A 19,829-nucleotide genomic window follows, 5' to 3' on the forward strand; every position below is an offset into this window, starting at 1 on the left:
GTGCATGTATATGTGACTACTCAGAATAAAGAGCATATTAAAGATAAATCAGAAGAATAATTTGGAATAGAGTTAAAATAAAGTACCTATTTAATTACGAAGATATAATATACATTTTATCATAATTGTAACAAAATAATATTATGAATGAACTGGCCAGCATAAAGGTCTGTGACATCTAATAAATTCTAAAAAATGTGAAGGAAAAGTTAATGCAGTAAAATTACTTAAATTATATCAATGAAGTATTAATGAAATGTTGGGAACTGCTGATTTGTGTACCTTTTGGCGTTTAATCAACCCTTATACTTAACTTTTAAAACTGTAAGTTTTTGTTAAGGAGATTTTTGTACCTTTTGGATAGATTTTCCTTTTTGTCTATTTGCAAAGTTACGTCTGCTTTACAGATTTTTTAAAATTTGGAATAAGCTATTCTATCATTATAACCTGATAAGGTGTTAAATCGGAACCGTAACTACCACTGGAGAGATCTTTTTAAAGAATGATTATAGTTGCGGTCCCCAAACCATCCTCAATAACAATTTTTTTTAGAAAGCGTTTTGAATAAAATAGGAAGGTATTTGTACGTAAATAGCAAAATTAAACTGCGATTTCAGTACTTCCTTTTAAGAGGAGCAAGAAAAATAAACTGCGATTACAGTACTTCTCCCTAAAAGGCAAAGATTTTGAATCGAACGACAATTCATTGATGTAAATCGGTTCACTCATTGATAATTTTAACGATTGCAGTACTTCCCTTAGTAGGTGTAAGAGCATGATGGCACTTCACAGCCACGTAGAGGAGCTTTAATCACTTTTTCGTGCTAAATTTTATCAAAATCGGACTAAGCGTTATAGAAATATTGGTAATAATAGTTTTAGAAAGGGCCTTATTTGGGTGGGGCAAACTTCCCTCCTCATGAGGCATAGCGTCGAGACTTTTAAAGTGCAAATCTATACAAAATTTCGATTCGAATGACACTTCATTCATGAAAATCAGTTCACTTGTCGATAATTTGAAACGATTGCTATACTTCCCCTAACTAGTGTAAGAGCAGATCGCCGCTTTAATGTTACGTAGGGGAGCCGCAACTCTATCATCCTACCAAATTCTATCAAAATCGGGCCAAGATTTACAGAGTTATTAGTAATAATAATTTTGGAGGGGGCCTTACATAAAGGGGGCTAACTCCTCTCCCATTCGATGTACAGCGTCGAGACCCCCAAAAGGCACATCTACATAAAATTCCGAATCGAATGACACCTCATTCATGAAAATCGGTTCACGCGTTTAGGCGCTACGTTGTTTACAAAAAAGGTAACAAGAAGAAGAAGAAGAACAACAACAACAACAACAACAACAACAACAACAACAACAACAACAACAACAACAACAACAACAACAACAACAACAACAACAACAACAACAACAACAAGAACATTTTTTGAAAAAGCTGTTTTTGCTCATTTTCGGCAACTTTTTTCTCGAAACCTATTAGATCTGGGTGGTTGCAAAAAAATTACAGTTATAAAGGTGGGTTCGGAGTAAGATTTAAAGAAAATTTGGGAATTTTATCTTTTATAGAAAAATAGAAAAAAATTGTCAAAGTTGGGTGTTTTTCAACGTTACACTTTGTCGTGCAGTTTTTGATGGTCAACCCTTATACAACTGTCCTACCGGACAGTTTTAATTAGCAGGTGGTACTCTATTATAGCCCTCAACTGGTATCGTCGGGTCAAATTTAACCCACGCGTTTTTTCTTTTGTGTGGCATTTTGTAGGAATTAACTATAAACATCTCCCCCTCTCTGAATTCTCCTCTTTCATCCTCACCAACAATCGACCATACAAATCAGTCGTTCTTGACCAGAACAAGTAAATATGTTTTGGGTCAAATTTGACCCGACAATACCATTTACGTTATAACTTTTTTTTCCTAATATTTTTCATTTTTATGTTTTAGAGTTTGTTTTCTGTTCTATTTTTTAATATTATTCTATTATATTAAATATTATATAGTAAATATTACATAATCTTTAATATTATTGCTGATAACTGGTTCTGTTCAGTTAAGCTGGTCCATGAACTAGGAAAGCTAAATTTGTCTTACTCGAGGACATTACGAAAAAAATAAAAAAGAAAACCCCTCTTATATAATTCCAAATAAAGAAAAACTACCGCCGGAACTCCATTGTTTGTCTTTACTGGCAACAAAACGTTGGTTTTTTGAACCAAAACCAAACAAGTATGTTATACTCGCATCGTGATAATCCAGTGCTTGCAGAATTATGGGAATTTTTTTTTTTTTTCTAGGATAGAACATCTAATTTTCAGAAAATAACGTTTTTTCAGTAAATATTATTTTTTGTTCTTCTTTTTGTTTTTGTTTTTCTTAATCTTATGAAACAAATTTAACAAAATATTCACCATTTTCGTTTCTTAGATAAATTTTCTAAGAAAAACTAAATCGACTTTAATTATATCTATGACCTTTTAATGTGCATTTAAAGTTCCGGGTCAAAGGTGACCCGACGATACCAGTTGAAGTTGAGATTTTGAGGATACCAGTTAAGGGCTAGTAATAACATCCCAGCAATATTCCCTCTGCCTTGTTAGCAGAGCACTCTAAATTGCAGCATGAAATGCCTTTTTGCTTTTTGATTGGAGTGCCACCAGGGAAGGTTCAAACAAATATATTTGGAAATCTACTTGTTGATAAATGAATGAAATAGTTATTTATTTAACAAGTGTGGAAAGTAGTACTTTTCCTCACGCGAGACAGGGTTTGCACGCACGAGCGAGCGAAGCGATGCGAGTGCAAGTGCAAATTGCCGAGTGTGAGGAAAATACTTTACACTAGAGTTAAATATTATATTTTTTCTGCAACCATTTATTAACTAATAAAATTAAAAATTTCATTTTTACAGTCTACAAAAAGTAATTTATTTATTATAAACATTTATTGTTATATTACAATTATTTACATTACTTACGTATTTACATTACTTATTACATTTTCTGCTGTTTCTTTTATTGATGGAGGAGTGTTTTCTAAACAGGCATCACTAGAATCCATTTTAAATTTCTATAAGGTAACACTACAACCTTTTTAACTGTTATAATTAAAAATATCTAATTATTTATTAAAGTATTATTTTTATTTCTATATTCCTTTCAATTTTTATTTTATTTTTTAATATTAGTTTTTTAATTATTTAAATAAAATAAATTTAAATAAGCTTATTAGAGTTTTACAGAAAATATTTATGTTAATAACAAAACTTCTTATATCAAGGAAGCACAATAAAGTTTTTCCACTCACTTGTGCGGAAAGTGACACTAATGGGAATTTCCCCCCACTAGTGTGGGATGTTGGGCATTACACAGCTGATTTTAATTGAGTAATGAGAACTTCCCTACATGGTTGCAGAAAAAATTATTATTATATGCGCTTCAAGCACTAAAGTTAAGAATGCCGATTTTTGGTTGAATAACCATTTCGTGCGTTTATTTTCTTTTGACTTTTGCCTTGCTTTACCGGGAAATTTATGTATAGTTACGTCATGTTACATTTTACATTATTTTTTTTTTTTAACTAATTCATGAACACCAAACTCTAACTATTGGTTTATCAACAAAAATATCCAATAAATAATTAACAAATTATACGAGTATATAATCAAAATGTTACGATTTTTCAGAATAGATTAATGAAATTCTTATAATATTCTTATTAATTTATAGTTGATCTTTCAATTTTGGCATGAACAGTCCCCGCACGTGTCGTTAATAAATCACGAACTTAATTAGAATCTCATGTCGGAGAGAGGAAGAACGATAGGGATTTAGGGACCGAATTGAAATAGTGGCCGGATTAATTTTATAAACGAAGGCAAAGGGCGTAGGGAGGATGTGTGTTCTGCCCTACCCCCATCCCAATAAGAGATGTACGATGAACTGCCTGATGACTATAATTAATAAAGTGATTCCATGTTTCATTTATTGCGTTTACAAATCAAATATTAATATTAAGTTACCAGTTTGTAAGGACAATCTGCTAATATATTCATGAAGCTTCGAATACTCTTCAGAGATAAATGGATTAACAAGCATGTCACGGAATGTTGATGAATAAATTTGTTTGTCATAATGTAGTTCATTGTAAATGTTGGGTAAAACTGAGTTGTCGTAATTTCTTAAATGTCATAATTAATTTTAAAATAGAATGAGGAAAAGTACAACTCGTCCTAACGAAATTTCTTTATAAAATTTGGCCAAACAGATCTCATTTCAAAAGCGGTTTAAATTCTTCCTTCCGTAAATTTCAGCCCCCGACTGGCTAAAATTTTAGGTTTTTTAAAGAAATAACTTGATAAAATAAAGGAACTTTCAGAAAGCACATTTATTGGAGCCCTTTATCTCAAGCACCTCTATTAATAATAATAATAATAATAATAATAATAATAATAATAATAATAATAATAATTTACTTATATAGGGAAGGGATTAGCTATGAGGTTAGCACACTGGACTCCCACGCGGAGGTCCCGGGTTCGAATCCAGCAGCTGACCCTTGGATTTTCTCTTCCTAGGAGCTTCTTACAGCTCACGGTCCGGTGATGGACAGTGTTGTCTGTAACGAGAGAACACTGTCCGGAGGCCGGCAGTGCACTGGAAAAAGCTCCGGGCGCTAATAACCTTGGATGTTGACGCGCCTTAAATCATTAAAAAAAAAAAAAAATAATTTACTTATAATTATTTTAATTTATATTACTGATAAGAGGCATGCCTAAGGGTTTGGATAACCTCGAAATGAGGAAAATATAAGGGATGGCAACTATGTATCCACCCTCCCCCTCGTCGACTGAGTCGATGATTTAAGAGGGGATGTATGGAGGCATTATTCGTAACCTGGAGCTCCACTAACCTTGCCGGTCAAGGTTCAGCGATGGATGCGCATGGGTGACAAGAACAACTGCCATCCCAAGTAGTGGAGAAATATGTTTGAGAAGAACAGATATTAGAGGCGCTAATAACCTCAACTGTTGATGCGCCGGAAAAAAAAAAAAAATAATAATAATAATAATAAGGGAAGGGATTAGCTATGAGGTTAGCATACTGGACTCCCACGCGGAGGTCCCGGGTTCGAATCCAGCAGCTGACCCTTAGATTTTCTCTTCCTAGGAGCTTCTTACAGCTCACTGTCCGGTGATGGACAGTGTTCTCTGTAACGAGAGAACACTGTCCGGAGGCCGGCAGTGCACTGGAATAAGCTCCGGGCGCTAATGACCTCAGCTGTTGATGCGCCAAAAAAAAAAAAATAAATAAATAAATAATAATAATAAAATATAAACAAATGAAATAAAAACTGGGGAACTCAGAATATTTTCTCTTTGTAGCACTTGAAATCAGTTTCAATAATAAACGCGGAAATAGTCGCCTCCGTCCACGATGCCTAGTAAATGGTAGTTGGACGTTAAGCCCCGCCCGAAAAAATAGGCGATTACTTTACTTTACAACGCGGAAATGGGCAGTTATTTAAGGGCCGATCTTCAAAAACTACACGAAAAGACGAACAACACCTAACTTTGGCAATGCTTTTATTCTCTTTAATAAAAGATGAAATATTCAAATTTTCTTTAAAAATAGGAGGACAAATCCTGGTTTAAGAGAGTAATTTATCACAACATACAAAAATAGCCAAACTTGTGGTAAAAGAACGTTTTTAGGATATAATTAAATAATAGCTGCCTTAGTGTTTAACATCAGTCCTAAAGAAGTTAATTTGAGATGGATTTTGTTCTTAAAGAAAAAGATCCATGAGTTTCTGAATGATCATTTTCCTCAATTAATTGTCCACCGAAGCAGACTTCACAGCAACTTGTCTTTTCTTGTAATTGTGCTTTGTTTGTCTTTCCTTCTTTCTTGATCCATTATTGCTACAAGAAGTCAAGGGCTGAAGAAGACTTCTTCTCTATAATGCCCACCTCAACAACTGCAACGTTAATGGGACTAAATGTCGACTCCTTCCTTCCGTTTTTGATAACATTTTGCACAAAGCAGACAAGAGCTACAGACAAAAGAGCTTCTATATAACCTGATCTCTGATAGCACCCTGAAAGAAATAAACAGAAGCATTGCTATAGCCTTGGAAAAGATTCTGGAGTCTCAAGTTCGTATTTAAAAGTAAGATGATCATCCAGTTAAAAAGCCGTGTATTTGAGGCGTTTATCCTCCCCAGGAGAGCTAATAATCGTCTTAGAGCTACCCAGAGTGCGATGGAAAGGAGCATGTTGGGTATTATAAGAGCTCAGTAAATTAGGAACTCCGAAAATGAACAAAACAGCGCTGGTAAAAACGATCACTGCAGATGAACAGAACAAGCCAGGCAGACAACACAGGCAGGACTGAACTGGCAAGGAATTGCACTATACACGTCTAGCGGCAGAAATGCGTACTACATAAGCTCCATGCGCGGCAACGCAATTCCGGTTATTTTTGGGTACCCCCTCGTATACAAATTTCAGTTGAAAAGTTATTTTAGTTATTCTTATTTTAAGTTTATTTCAGGCATAATCTTTCGTTTTATATAACAATACTTTTTGAATTTAATTTTCTGTTTGTGTATATATTTAAATTAATTTAAAAGTTTGAATTATATGCTTGTGTACAATTTGTATTATTACCACGAGACTACAAGTCGAATATAATGTGCTTATCGAGTTCCAGACTTCCCAGATTTATACCATTGACAAGACTCAACTTCTCCTAAGTAGTGACTACTATGAAGACACTGTCTGAAATGATAACCTGAACTCTGCCACGTATCAGTAACCTAATTTTTCTTTCCTTGCCCCACAGTGGTATACTAAATTATTCTCACTATTTGTATGATTTACAACCATCGGAAATAGAGAAATTCGAATTTTGCACTCTTAACGACATTACCATTGTACCAGCCTAAAAGTCGTTAAAAATAACATTTGTTATTAATATAGCAAGTAATTTGTAACACCTGGAACTATTATGGTAATATTATGTAATAAACTATAACTATAAATAACCTCTATTATTACGTGATTCATTAAAAGCAATTCACTGCTATGTTCGTGAACCCAATAATTATTCAAATTACAATAAACTGGGCAGGAATGTATATTAGAGATGTTTACCGTAATAGAGTAACATAGCACCCTGCATTAAATTTCCATTGTGACGTATCCAATACGCTAGTAAGTCAACATGCTAACGGTAGATTTACTAAACTAGGAGAATAGCCAACAATAGTTTGTAATGTTTTGGAATTGTAAAGTTACCATTTAGTATGTGGACCCTTATGGTTGCCGTATTAGCATTGGACGGGTCACACGTGTAAACACCAGAATCTGGAGGTACAGCTTTTTGTAACAGCAGCCTGGAAGTGGTTATTGCTCCTTTCTCCGTAACCAGACTCACTCCTCCGCGGGGCGAGTCAAAATTTATCACCTGAAAGCAAACAAATCGAATTTATTGTTTTCAACAATAATATGATTGCTCCTATAATTGTTAATTATTAAACTTTCGTGTTTTTTTGTACGATAGTTTTAATTAATAATTGTCTAAAAGTAAAGTTTAAGAACATTTTTGGTTAAACTTATGTTGAAAATTTGTTGTAAAGTGAAAAAGTGAAATAGAGAAGAAGAATAAAGACGCTTTTCATCAGCATAAAATCTAAAATGTACAAAACATTCTGTAATTAACAGTTAAACCTCCTTTTGGAGGAGTATAGTATTAGGTATATAGTATACCTAACACGGAAGTATAGTTATTAAATATGATGTCAATCAAAATTCTAATGCGGTATAATTACTAGAAAAGAGCCAATGTACGAGGTGTGTTCAAAAAGTAACGGGAATTTTTAAATTTCGCGGGTTTGGAGAGTCTGATTGTAAATTTTGTTTTTTTATTATGTTGGTACACATGCCCCTGAAGTACGATAAAATTTTCAGTAATATTCATTGTTTACTTCTTAAGTGGCAGCCGTTAAGGTTAGACGTGTTTTTCGAGCTTGGCGATTTTTGTTTGTTAAAAAAAATGGATCAAAGAATTTGTATTAAATTTTGCGTAAAAAATGAAATAAAGTGTAATAAAGTGTGTGAAATGTTAATAAAGGCATATGGTGAGTCTGCTATGAGTAAAACAAGGATTTACGAGTGGTATAAGCGTTTCCAAGATGGCCGCGAAAACGTTGAAGATGACGAACGACCTGGACGTCCAAGCACATCAACAACCGATGAAAACGTGAAAAAAGTGAAAGAAATGGTTATGAACGATCGCCGAATCACAATCAGAGAAGTCGCTGATGATGTTGCCATATCAATTGGCTCATGCCATGAAATTTTTTCGGATGTTTTGGGTATGAAACGTGTGGCAGCAAAATTTGTTCCAAAATTGTTGAATTTCGAACAAAAACAGCGGAGAATGGAAGTTGCTCAAGAGTCACTCAATGAAGTCGACAACGATGCGGATCTACTGAAACGTGTTATAACAGGTGACGAAACATGGGTTTACGGATATGATGTCGAAACTAAGGCTCAATCGTCCCAGTGGAGGCATTCTGGATCGCCAAGACCGAAAAAGGCTCGACAAGTGCGGTCGAATGTGAAGGTTATGCTCACTGTGTTCTTCGATTTTAATGGCATAGTGCATCATGAATTCTTGCCACAAGGTCAAACAATCAATAAGGAGTACTACCTACAAGTTCAACGCCGTTTGCGTGAAGCAATCCGAAAAAAACGCCCGGATTTGTGGCAAAACAATTCATGGATTTTGCACCACGATAATGCACCTGCTCACACTTCATTGCTTGTTCGTGAATTTTTGGCCAAAAACAAAACTTTAACGATGCCCCAGCCTCCATATTCGCCAGACATGGCTCCATGTGACTTTTTTCTATTTCCAAACATAAAGAGAACATTAAAAGGCCGTCGTTTTACAAGCATAGATGACATTAAAAGCGAATCGCTGAAAGAGCTGAAAGCTATCACAAAGATCGAGTTTCAGAAGTGTTTCGAGGATTGGAAAAAGCGCTGGCACAAGTGTATTGTATGCGAAGGGGACTACTTTGAAGGCGACAATATTAATGTAGATGAATAAATAAATATTTTTTTCTAAAAACGAAAATTCCCGTTACTTTTTGAACACACCTCGTATGCAGAAATAAACTTAATTTAAAATAATGAAGTTCCAATATTACATTATTAGCATTTACAACATTCATTAAATAGTTTAAGGAGTTAAGGATGTGAGATGGGTATTATTTGCAAGGGAAACACTTGCAGCTAGAAAAGAAAAGTTAGACAAGGACATGATTAATTATTTTTTCTGTAAAAAAAAAATGGAAAGATTGCAGGTGGCTTTTTCACGGCAGAGTGGGTTATGATGACAATCTAGAGTGGAAGGGAATTCCAGTGAATCGCAAGTCTGAGAAATTCGTTGTTCTGAGTTGTCTGGAGTTTCTTGATGTTATTACTGCAGGTTAGGGCTTCAGGCGGTGCAGGCGAGAGTAACATCGGCCTGATGACCATGAGGAAGAGATGTTCTAGGTTGCCAGGAATTTCTTGATGTTACTAACACAGATCAGGATGAAAATAACTGTGTTATATACATAGTTTTTTTCAATTCATTTTGGGTAGAAGTGAAAACCGTTCATTATTACGAAATTAATTCTAGAATTACTAGAATCTAGGATTTCTTTAAAGTCTCGGCTCTTGTTTGAATACCAAGTTTTTAAAGAAAAACTTAAACCATTTTTAGAAACTAATTTTGAAACTGAGATGATCAGAAAACATTCCTTTTAAAACTATAAAATATTAAAGGAAAATGAGTTTAAAATAAATATCATGGTGGGAAAACGATGATTGCAGAGATTCCAAGTGTAATGGTAAAAAATTTACGCTAGTAAGAAATACTTTTGGCAGTAAGTTTTAAGTCTTATCAAGGTGAGGTGTATGGAACGAACAAAGACAATCTACTCAACTATATCCATGAAGAGGATGAAATATCCTAAAAATGGTAAATTATACACCTAAAAAAAAAGAAAAGAAAAAGACTCATCACGCGAAAGAAGAATGAAAAAGCAACATAAATAATTCATTCGAGATTCTTTCACCTAGCGACATCCTAACACTCCATCAATATTCTATGTACAACGTCGCTCTTGCTCTAGCTCTATTTAATCTATCTAATGAATAACTAGAATCTTTACTGTCTCACATTCTAGGTTAATGATAAGGTCTGATATGTTGTCGGTACATTTTTATTGGAGTCCAAGCACTTAAAATTTGCAATCACAAGAATTGGGATCAGAACTTATGCGCAACTTCTGACATAATAAAAAGGCCCCTTTCTTCATTCCTCTAAGTGAAATAGGAGGCACATATCAGCCCTGGAGTAATGGGCTGGAACGAGGGACCATCGCTAACAAGGAGTCTGCAGATAAGCTGGGCAGGGAAAGCAAATAATCGTTTATACTGACAGCAAGACCAGTCGATCGACACCGAGTCTACTTCAGCTCTTAAACAAGTCTAAAAAACCTCCAAAAATCGAGTCCGTTTCTTGTTTATCGCCTTAGTTTATAGCCGACAACAGTCTGTAGATCGTAGCCTCCTCAGGCCTCTTGATTAAAGAATATTTAAAGTGATTTTTAATCTCAAATAACCATTTACTAGAGCAGGGCTGGATGTTACAGACAGGGTCGTACTTATTTCATAATACAATTTCAAAAAACAGACGAAATAGTCGGAATTCCGGCCTAGGTTCACCGAAAGAAGTGATTTTTAATCTCAAATAACCATTTAATAGAGCGAGGCTGGATGATACAGACAGGGTCGTACTTATTTCATAATACAATTTCAAAAAAACAGACGAAATAGTCGGAATTCCGGCCTAGGTTCACCGAAAGAAGTGATTCATAATCTCAAATAACCATTTACTAGAGCAGGGCTGGATGTTACAGACAGGGTCGTACTTATTTCATAATACAATTTCAAAAAACAGACGAAATAGTCGGAATTCCGGCCTAGGTTCACCGAAAGAAGTGATTCATAATCTCAAATAACCATTTACTAGAGCAGGGCTGGATGTTACAGACAGGGTCGTACTTATTTCATAATACAAGTGCAAAAAAGCAGACGAAATAATCGGAATTTTGTCCGAGGTTCACCGAAAAAACTATTTGACAAGCAGAGACTAATGCAATGGACTTACTGTCTTCAGCTCAAAAGCTCTGGACGCTTTAGGTGGAAATGTAATATGTTAAATGAAAATAATCATTTACCATTATTCTTTAATGGGATATAGTTTGGAAGCCTAACAGTCGACTAAGGCAGGGGTCGGCAACCCGCGGCTCGCGAGCCGCATGCGGCTCTTTTATCCAAATTGTGTGACTCTTCAGCCTGCCAAAAATACATTGTATATTTTAATTCTATTGAAACAAATGGAAATTCCAGTTATTAAAGATATTTTTTCAAAAATAATTTTAAATGTTATAGGTTCGAAATTGAATAGAATTATACAATATTAAAATAAAGTACGTAATTATAAAAGACTGCCGCCTTTTCATTCTAACACAGGTTTAGTTATTATTTATTTGTTTATTTACTTTGTAATATGTAAAAAATAAATGTATAAAACATTTAAATGTTATTGAATATCATATAATAATAATTTGTGAATACAAAGGATCTACAGAGTTGTTTACACATCATCCTTGCGACTCTTGATAAGATTTATTAAAATTATTTAAGGAGAAATGGCTCTCTACTTAAAATAGGTTGCCGACCCCTGGACTAAGGGATCGTCCTACATTGACCCAAATTTAGGTAGCAGGCATCCCAGCCTAGAAATCTTAGCTCTAGAAACTATTCCTTGCTATCTTTTCGTGAATGTAATCATCTGCCTTTTTTTCCCATAAATCTACGGTCTTTTTAAGAACGCAGGCTTCCAAATCATCTTGGATCATCACTGTACAGAATATAAAGGGATAAATTTAGGACTGGAGAAAAATGCTTGAGCATATTGTTTATTCTTCTACTATTTTTTTGTTTTTTAATATTTCCGCGTCCAATTAGTTGATTGCTGAGTATTAAAAAAATTAATAAATTTAAAAAAAAATCCGATCAATGGACAAAAACTTACTAATTCAAATTCAATTTTTTGTACATATTTCTTTCCATTGTTCTGGTTCACATAAAATGAGAGAATAAAAAATCGTTTAATGGTTCAGTTCTCTCAGTTCTCCGCTTGGTTTAAAGTGATTAAAAACAATCATTTTTTTATAAAGATACAATAAACTACCAATTCTACTTGTTACAAAACTAAATAATTCTCACAGAAATATTTTCCTTTATAAGTGACAGTTTTATGTCGGATAAAACATCGTTTTGAGAAAAACATTGAATACTTGATAATCTGTATGGTTTTGTATGTCTGAGAAAATTACGAACTCTAGAATTGTTAATCATGTCTTACAATATCTTCAGCGCAAATTTTAATACATTTGCGACTAGCTCTGTCTGAAAAGCCAGTTTCCATAAGAGCTTATTGAATATCAAATCCAGGATTAACCATACAACGTTTAAAGTAATTACTAAAGACTTAGTAATTATTAATGACTGGCAGTTATTAATGTTTATTTTGTAGCTTAAATAGGTCATGTTGCCAAAATTATTTTGTAATATATTCTCAGGAATAATCTGATTTAAGCAATTCAATGTTCTGAATCCTAAATAAAAGAATAGCTTTAAAATGGAAACAAAAATAATAGATCTATTCGGGCTAATGGCGTTGCAGTCAATGCGTTAAAAAAATAAATAAAATAAAATAAACATGTATAATCAGAAAAGATTTTAATTTTCTTAAACCAACCTCCTCACCCGAAACAAAAATTTGGGTGCGCCCCTGATAAAAAGTAAGAAGATTTTTGTCTTCATTTAGTGAATTTACGACATTTACACGTAAATCTATCTAAAGCTTTTATTTTAGATTTTTTTATTGAGAAAATCTTTATGAAAAGGAGATTATGTTAGAAGGGAACGACTAACCTGTACAGAAACATGTTCTTTTTATGTAAACGGCGTACAAGAAAGGACATGCGTAGCAAGAACAACTAAAGAAATACCGTTTGCACTCAAGACTTTCTTAAAATTGGAAAAAAGTGTGCAGATGAACTGCATAAAATTTAATCATCAAATGATACAGTTTATAAAAGGATTACAGAAATTGCTGAGGACTTGTTCCAACAATTAATGGCAAAAATTAAACAAAGCCCAAAATTTGCCATACAGCTTGATGAGTCTGCAGATTCAGTTTAATTGTCAGTATTTGTAGCCTAATCATTACGAGGGTCGTTTGAAAAGTCCGTGCAAAGTCAGAGAGATAGCACTACTGGCGCGTATCGAGGTTATGTTTAGTTAGTAGCATCTCTTGGAAGAACACACACCTAGTTTCAGCCAGATCCGTCTATTTCTTTGTGTTTGGCATTCGTTTGAATCGAGGAAGTCGAGTGATTTTCTCACGCTTGACCAAAAACGAAATCGTGTGAAGTGTTGCAAGGACGGTTTGCAGCTGTTCCAGAAGAATCCGCAGGACTTTAAGCGAATTTCGTCACTGTGGATGAAACATGGATACATCACTACACTCCTGAGACCAAAGAACAATCTAAACAATGGGTTACCAAGGGGGAATCTGTGCCAAAAAAGGCGAAGACCGTTCCTTCGACCGGAAAGATTATGGCGACTGTCTTTTGGGATTCGCAAGGAATAATCCTCATCGACTATCTGGAAAAGGGTAAAACTATTACAGGTGCATATTATTCATCGTTATTGGACCGTTTGAAAACCGAGCTGCAAGAAAAACGCCCACGATTGGCCCACAAAAAAGTCCTTTTCCATCACGACAACGCACCAGCTCACACCTCAGCAGTTGTGGTCGCAAAATTAATGGAAATAGGGTTCCAACTCGTTTCACATCCCCCCTATTCTCCAGACTTGGCTCCCTCGGACTACTATTTGTTCCCCAATATAAAGAAATGGCTGGCGGGAAAAAGATTTTATTCAAACGAGGAGGTGATTGCAGAAACGAATGGCTATTTTTCAGACTTGGACAAATCCTATTATTCGGAAGGGATCAACAAACTAGAGCAGCGTTAGACGAATTGTATAAGCCTAAAAGGAGACTATGTTGAAAAATAAAAAAGGTTTACCCCCAAAAATTAAGTAGTTTTTATTTTTGCACGGACTTTTCAAACGACCCTCGTAGGTCAGTGGTCGCCAAACTTTTGAGCGTGTGAGCTAGCATAGCATTTATAAATCTTCTAGTGAGCTACCAAGGAATACTGGACGAAAGAAAGTACGCAAAATGGAATTAACACACGTTTATTGCCCACAAACATACATTTTTAGTAATAAAATCTACATATCTGATAGTAAGTGTAACAAGAAGTTTAAATGTACATTTCAATGAGAGGAGTGGAACTGTTTTTGGTCATCAAGTATTTTCTTGAAGTTTGGAGAGTATGTTGTAGCAGCCATTCTGATGCAGTTGTCCAAATGTTCATCGGTCAGTCTGTTTCTATATTTGCTTTTTATGAACTTCATACTTGAAAAAGATGCTTCACACAAGTAGGTAGAGCTGAACATAGCTTTCAAACTCAATGCAACTTGAATTACAATTGGATATTTTTCTTTGGGGGACTAGAGGCCAAATATTTCCTGTGGTAGAAAGGGTTCTTAGAGACAGATCATTTTGAAAATCGACAAATTCCATTTCAACTGCAGCCTGATCCTCCACCGAAATGTCTTACAACACAAACTGAGAAATCTTCTGCATCGATCTCTACAAAAGGAGAGTTGACGAATTGTGCCACAATCAACATGCTTTTAAAATCTTGGAATCGTTGATCGCATTGTTGTCTTAGGTCTGAAAGAATTTCTGGCTAAACGAGTGACAACTGACTGCGTACTGCGCGGCTGCAGCCAGACCACAAGCAACTCAGGGTTGCCAACCCGAGCGTGGCCGTGAGCTACCACAAAATTACTCCGCGAGCTACCGGTAGCTCGCGATCGACTGTTTGGCGACCACTGCATTAGGTGTTAGGATATAAAGAGGTCGGTAGGAAATTTTTACTTTAAAACGGGTTCTCGGTCGCAAAAAGTTTAAGAAGTTCTGGTAATCGAACTTAAATTCCAGTAGCTGCTCTTACTCTAACTGTAGTTTGTTTAAACGTAGCTTAACGTACCACTTACGAGGGTCGTTTGAAAAGTCCGTGCAAAGTCAGAGAGATAGCACCACTGGCGCGTATCGAGGTTATGTTTAGTTAGTAGCATCTCTTGGAAGAACAGACACCAAGTTTCAGTCAGATCGGTCCATTTCTTTGTGTTTGGCATTCGTTTGAATCGAGGAAGTCGAGTGATTTTCAAAAAATGGACGAAAAAGAATTTCGTGTGTTGATTAAACACTACTTTATGAAAGGCAAAACGCCTCAGGAGACTAAAGAGAAGCTTGATAAACATTATGGTGACTCTGCACCTTCGATTAGAACAGTTTATAAGTGGTTTCAAAATTTTCGGAGTGGCCATATGGGCACAAGTGACGCTGAACGTTCTGGACGCCCTGTTACTACTCCAGAAATCATTGATAAAATCCATGATATGGTGATGGATGACAGAAGAGTGAAGGTGCGTGAGATTGCTAGTGCTGTGGGCATCTCGAATGAACGGGTACATAATATTTTGCATCAACATTTGGACAGGACAAAACTATCCACTAGATGGGTGCCGCGATTGCTCACGCTTGACCAAAAACGAAATCGTGTGAAGTGTTGCAAGGACGGTTTGCAGCTGTTCCAGAAGAATCCGCAGGACTTTAAGCGTCGTTTCGTCACTGTGGATGAAACATGGATACATCACTACACTCCTGAGATCAAAGCACAATCTAAACAATGGGTTACCAAGGGGGAATCTGCGCCAAAAAAGGCGAAGACCGTTCCTTCGGCCGGAAAGATTATGGCGACTGTCTTTTGGGATTCGCAAGGAATAATCCTCATCGACTATCTGGAAAAGGGTAAAACTATTACAGGTGCATATTATTCATCATTATTGGACCGTTTGAAAACCGAGCTATAAGCCTAAAAGGAGACTATGTTGAAAAATAAAAAAGGTTTACCCCAAAAAATTAAGTAGTTTTTATTTTTGCACGGACTTTTCAAACGACCCTCGTATTCTAAGGAATACGCAGATTTTTTTTATTTTGACTGGTAAAAAGGAATGAGATATAAATATAAAGAAAACGTTTAGTTTTCTTTTGTACGACGAAAAATGGCATTGAGGCAAGAATACAAATGACATAATCACTATTACGGAGAATATGGATTTTGTTTCCCAGTCCTAAAGAAGGCGTTTTGCGAAACTAATACACAATTCAGCAGAAATGTGTGTCGTTTTTTGTAATAGGCAAGCTCGCCTTCAACTTTCTTCGGTTCAACCAAACTTTCATATTAAATCACTGTGATATAACTAAATTTTTTTTTAAAAAATGTTGAATATATGTATATTTTTACACTAAGAAATAAATTTATAAATAAAATATATTGTTTTTCAAATAAAGTATAACTTTTCTTTTTAGTAGATTCTATAACAGATGACCATTTGTTTTCTAAACTTTTGAAAAACCTGAGAGTATTGGAGAATTTTTGTTTTTGTTTTTTCGCTCTTTCTAGAACAATCTGGTTGACAAATATTTTGTTAATATGTAAGTGAGAACCCAGATTCAAGGGTAAAATTAACTACATTTATCAATTACACAGCCATTCCACTAGACTACCTTAAACTATAAATAGAAATTATTTTCAATTATTTACTCTACTGCTAGCTCTTCCAAGAATCTAGAAGAGCTGGAACCATTTTGTGTTATCTAGAAAGAATAGATACTTGAAATCCTTATTCATTAAGCAATAGTTTATTTTCTTAGGTTCCTTTATTTAATAGTATTTTCATAGATAAATTTGGTAAAGTAAAAGTAAAGTAAAGTAATCGCCTATTTTTTCAGGCGGGGCTTTACGTCCAACTACCAAATTATTAGGTGTCGTGGACGGAGGCGACTAGCAAACATACTTTACTACAAAGTTCTTATTTTAAACATTAAATAAAATCCAAGGCCTAGTCCGGGAATCGAACCCAGTACCACAATACATATTAGCTTTGCAGGTCTCGCCACTAACCGCTCGGCTACCGTGGCGCCTCATATATTTTGTACGAGGGTCGTTTGAAAAGTCCGTGCAAAAATAAAAGCTACTTAATTTTTTTGGGTAAACCTTTTTTATTTTTCAACATAGTCTCCTTTTAGGCTTATACACTTCGTCCAACGCTGCTCTAGTTTGTTGATCCCTTCCGAATAATAGGATTTGTCCAAGTCTGAAAAATAGCCATTCGTTTCTGCAATCACCTCCACGTTTGAATAAAATCTTTTTCCCGCCAGCCATTTCTTCATATTGGGGAACAAATAATAGTCCGAGGGAGCCAAGTCTGGAGAATAGAGGGGATGTGAAACGAGTTGGAACCCTATTTCCATTAATTTTGCGACCACAACTGCTGAGGTGTGAGCTGGTGCGTTGTGGTGATGGAAAAGGACTTTTTTGTGGGCCAATCGTGGGCGTTTTTCTTGCAGCTCGGTTTTCAAACGGTCCAATAACGATGAATAATATGCACCTGTAATAGTTTTACCCTTTTCCAGATAATCGATGAGGATTATTCCTTGCGAATCCCAAAAGACAGTCGCCATAATCTTTCCGGCCGAAGGAACGGTCTTCGCCTTTTTTGGCGCAGATTCCCCCTTGGTAACCAATTGTTTAGATTGTTCTTTGGTCTCAGGAGTGTAGTGATGTATCCATGTTTCATCCACAGTGACGAAACGACGCTTAAAGTCCTGCGGATTCTTCTGGAACAGCTGCAAACCGTCCTTGCAACACTTCACACGATTTCGTTTTTGGTCAAGCGTGAGCAATCGCGGTACCCATCTTGCGGATAGCTTTGTCATGTCCAAATGTTGATGAAAAATATTATGTACCCGTTCATTCGAGATGCCCACAGCACTAGCAATCTCACGCACCTTCACTCTTCTGTCATCCATCACCATATCATGGATTTTATCAATGATTTCTGGAGTAGTAACCTCAACAGGGCGTCCAGAACGTTCAGCGTCACTTGTGCCCATATGGCCACTCCGAAAATTTTGAAACCACTTATAAACTGTTCTAATCGAAGGTGCAGAGTCACCATAATCAACCTCAACAGGGCGTCCAGAACGTTCAGCGTCACTTGTGCCCATATGGCCACTCCGAAAATTTTGAAACCACTTATAAACTGTTCTAATCGAAGGTGCAGAGTCACCATAATGTTTATCAAGCTTCTCTTTAGTCTCCTGAGGCGTTTTGCCTTTCATAAAGTAGTGTTTAATCAACACACGAAATTCTTTTTCGTCCATTTTTTGAAAATCACTCGACTTCCTCGATTCAAACGAATGCCAAACACAAAGAAATAGACCGATCTGGCTGAAACTTGGTGTGCGTTCTTCCAAGAGATGCTACTAACTAAACATAACCTCGATACGCGCCAGTAGTGCTATCTTTCTGACTTTGCACGGACTTTTCAAACGACCCTCGTATAATAAGATGCACTGTGCCAGACAACAAATGTATTATATAAGCCGTTTACTGAGCAACTCGATTAACCCCATAAAACAAAAAACAAAAAACGAATCAAACCAAACAAAAAATGGAGAAATGCCATGAAATAATGTACATTGTTTTTTTTAAAATTCCGTTTATAATATAAATTCAAATAAATTTACCGCTATCATCCAGTGCCTGCTACTGAATTTGGGTCGAATTATTGCAACGATTTACATTAGAGCAAGGAATTAATCAAAATTGCTTCTGAAATAAAATGGCCAAAAAAATTATTTGTCGTTTAATGGTGTTAATCTTTATAATTTGGGAAAATTATTATAAATATAAAAAGCTGTGAATGAACCAAGTGGTTTGCTACCTAAATTTCAAAAAGTGGAGTTAATCGATTTGTTCAGTGAACAGTTCTATATTTTGGTTGTATTCTAAAAAGTTCAATTTTATTTTAATAGGTAGGTACGTCATATTTTAAGAAATCATTAAGAAAAGGATGCAAATTCAAGTAAAATAAATGAATAAATATTTCTCCCTAAAATACTGTCAACATCGGATAATGTGAGATCATTATTCTTTAACTTTTGATGTTTCGAAGTAGATGTAGATTGAAGAAGGTGCGGCTTAAAAGAAAACCAAAATCTATTGCCACCTAAAAGATATTATTTGGCACCTTTTAATGTCGGTGTATGTACTTAGATTTTAAGATATATAATTGTGATGATAAGCTAGAGTTTGCTCTTGAAAAAAGTGGGTTTAATGAAGCCCACAACAACTACTTACCCTTGTAAAATATTGTTTGCGTATAAACATCAGTTATTAAATATTGTTAAGCTTGAAAAACTCATCATTGCCAAGATCTTTGAAAAAAAAATCATTCTACTTCAGGATATTCACGATTTTTTATTAAAGGTTCGGTGGTCTAAATTCTTCATTGCACAAGTTCGCATGAGCATTAATTTATAAAAGCTTTAGTACTTTCTTGGGGGGATCTTATTTTCAACGTTGTGTAAGTATGGTCAAGTCTCTTACCATTGTTCAATCACAAACCTAGTGGTATAACAAGGATCCAAAATCCAATAGATCCTAGTAAGCGAAATTTTGGATTCAATCC

The 19,829-nt window shown here is 35.3% G+C and overlaps 1 protein-coding gene across 2 annotated transcripts in view; it reads right to left on the reverse strand.

Annotated features, from left to right (window-relative positions):
• LOC141451094 (zwei Ig domain protein zig-8-like) overlaps positions 1-19,829 on the reverse strand; it is a 686,638-nt gene that overhangs the window by 26,585 nt on the left and 640,224 nt on the right. For both annotated transcript variants that reach the window (XM_074122167.1, XM_074122166.1), the window contains exon 6: positions 7,317-7,485. In XM_074122167.1, the coding sequence (XP_073978268.1) occupies positions 7,317-7,485 (169 nt within the window). The remainder of the gene's footprint in view (positions 1-7,316; positions 7,486-19,829) is intronic.

Source organism: Rhodnius prolixus, unplaced genomic scaffold (assembly GCF_049639745.1).
Source record: "Rhodnius prolixus isolate KJV_2025 unplaced genomic scaffold, Rpr scaffold_8, whole genome shotgun sequence".
Classification (NCBI taxonomy): Eukaryota; Metazoa; Arthropoda; class Insecta; order Hemiptera; family Reduviidae; genus Rhodnius; species Rhodnius prolixus.